Here is a 2,617-nt window from a genome sequence, read left to right on the forward strand (position 1 = left end):
ACCCCCCCAAAAAGAACCCCTAACAAAGCAGAGGGGATGCTGGGTAGAAGGAGCTGGCAAGAGAGCCAGCTCCCTGGTGGGCACCCGGGAATAAAAGGATAGCGGGTTGGGTCCCTTCCCGCGCACCCGACCGGGTCGCAGGAGGTGGTGGGTGGGAGGAAGAGGAGGATTCCTACCGTGAAGACAGCGGAGCAGTGGGGCCAGCGTTAATGCTGGTGGGCGAGCGCTGGAAGAGAGCTCGTTGTCTGGCGTTAATTGGATGACAGGGCTGTAATGCCAAGCCCGGGTGGGAAGGGGAAACGATGCCAACCCCCGCGATCGGGGAGGACCTCGCAGCTTTCTCATGTGAAAAGATGTCTGTTAATGAAAGGGCATGGAATCCACACGGCTTGTCCAGCATGGAGAGGGGTGTTTGCGGTGCTTTCGTGGTGTGGGATGAGAAGGGAGCGCGCTCGGCTGGATGCGTGAGGTTTTATTGCCGGTTTGGTAAACAGTGCTTAACAACAGTGTGCAACCTTGAGCTGTGATCTTTGCTTAAACTTAGCGAAGCCGAGTAGGTGGGCCCGGGACCAAACGTTCTGCCACCTTTGTTGGCAGCCTGTAGAGGTCCTTGCTTTGAAAACAAAATAAAACCCTACTTTTTTTTACATCAGGGCTGTGGTTTACAAGGGAGAAGCTTGGGGAGCAGGTGAGGCACGTGGTGGTTTAATGGAAAATGGAAGAGGGTCAAATCTGTAAGGTTGCAGGGTTGGTCGTGGTGCATCAGCTCTTTGGGAAGACTCAACGTGACGGGGCAGGTTGGCATCGCGCATCTGCCGTTATGCCCCCACCTATGCACAAACACGCGTGAGCGCTGCTATGGCATCGCTCCTGGAAATTATGCATGATATTCAGAGTGCTGCTCAAAGATTGCTATATGAATAATGCTGTTATGAGGAGACTGTAAACATGGGTTAGTTAAAATGAATGGATTATGGGGTTGTAAATCTGTCTGTAGGACTCTAATGCCATCATAGACTATTCACAGTTTGCCGCTGACCCTTAATTGAAATTGTAGCCTGGGTTGTATTAATGCCCTTCTATAAATCGAATTGCAAATCTATATTCCCTCTCTCCGTGGCGGTAATGTTTTATTTAGTTAGTTTTCTTTGCCGGGGGAAATGGTCCCGTTGTGCCGAGAGCCTGGGGTCAGGCTCGCTCTCCAGCCGGCGTGCTGTCTCGGGCTTTAACGAAGCTGTAACCTCGTGTGCTGCTGTCCCTCCTGCCTCCGGGTGCCTGGGCTGTCCTTCTTGGGGTTTTAATGTCTTCTCAGGGCAGCCAAGGTGGTTGCCCATGTGGAAAAGATGTTTTGGCGTCAGCTGGGAGAGATGGGGAGAGGCGTGCAGGGGCAAGAGAGTGAGGATTTCTGCTGGTGCTGGCCCGGGTGGTGTTTCCGCACGTGCATCACATCGCGTGTCCCCCACCGTGTTCCTGATCCCCTTGGGGGCTTTGGGATTCTCCTTCCAGCCCTGCCCTGTGCAGGGTGAGTGGTCACGGGCCACTGCCGGTCCCTCTGCCTCCCTCTCACCGCTTCTCCCTTCTCCTTTCTGCAGTGGGAAGAAGTCAGTGGCTACGACGAAAACCTCAACACCATCCGTACGTACCAGGTGTGCAACGTCTTCGAGCCCAACCAGAACAACTGGCTCCTCACCACATTCATCAACCGACGTGGAGCTCACCGCATCTACACCGAGATGCGCTTCACTGTGCGGGACTGCAGCAGCCTCCCCAACGTCCCCGGCTCCTGCAAGGAGACCTTCAACCTCTACTACTACGAGACAGACTCTGTCATTGCCACCAAGAAGTCTGCCTTCTGGACGGAGGCGCCCTACCTCAAAGTGGACACCATTGCTGCTGACGAGAGCTTCTCCCAGGTGGACTTTGGTGGCAGGTTGATGAAGGTGAACACAGAAGTGAGAAGTTTCGGGCCCCTGACCCGCAATGGCTTTTACCTGGCTTTCCAGGACTACGGGGCTTGTATGTCTCTGCTGTCTGTCAGGGTCTTCTTCAAGAAGTGTCCCAGCGTGGTGCAGAACTTTGCCATCTTCCCGGAGACGATGACAGGAGCGGAGAGCACCTCTCTAGTGACTGCCCGCGGTACCTGCATCCCCAACGCCGAGGAGGTGGACGTACCCATCAAACTGTACTGCAACGGGGACGGGGAGTGGATGGTCCCCATCGGCCGCTGTACGTGCAAGGCCGGTTACGAGCCGGAGAACAACGTGGCTTGCAAAGGTAAGGTTGGCTTTGGGTAACAAGGTGCTTTTTTTTGTTGTTTTTAAGCTTTGCTTAACCAAATGTTTATCCCCAAACAAGCTGTTTTGGGCGATGTCGGTTGTGAAATCAGCTCTGCGCCGAAGCGGTTTTGCTCCGGGGATCAGGCAGGGATTTGGGAGCGGCGGTAAAAAAGGCAGGGATTGGGGAGCGGCGGTCAGCCGGTGGCTTCTCGGTGTCCTCCGCTCAGTGGCCAAACTCGGCGAGCAGCGTGGCGAGGACGCGGGTGTCGGTGCAGCTGCCGCCCTGAGCCCGCTGGAAGCCGCCTCTGTGTTCTGCTGCCTTCAAAGTGCCGTGCAGGCTG

At 55.4% G+C, this 2,617-nt stretch overlaps 1 protein-coding gene across 1 annotated transcript in view; it reads left to right on the forward strand.

Moving 5' to 3' along the window:
• Positions 1-2,274, forward strand: part of EPHA7 (EPH receptor A7) — a gene marked incomplete at both ends in the record, with an annotated part of 5,070 nt that extends 2,796 nt beyond the window's left edge. Inside the window, one exon of the mRNA XM_009706180.1 lies at positions 1,593-2,274. Coding sequence (XP_009704482.1) covers positions 1,593-2,274 — 682 coding nt within the window. The remainder of the gene's footprint in view (positions 1-1,592) is intronic.
• Positions 2,275-2,617: the final 343 nt, after the last annotated feature.

Source organism: Cariama cristata, unplaced genomic scaffold (genome assembly GCF_000690535.1).
Source record: "Cariama cristata isolate BGI_N322 unplaced genomic scaffold, ASM69053v1 scaffold20048, whole genome shotgun sequence".
Classification (NCBI taxonomy): domain Eukaryota; kingdom Metazoa; phylum Chordata; class Aves; order Cariamiformes; family Cariamidae; genus Cariama; species Cariama cristata.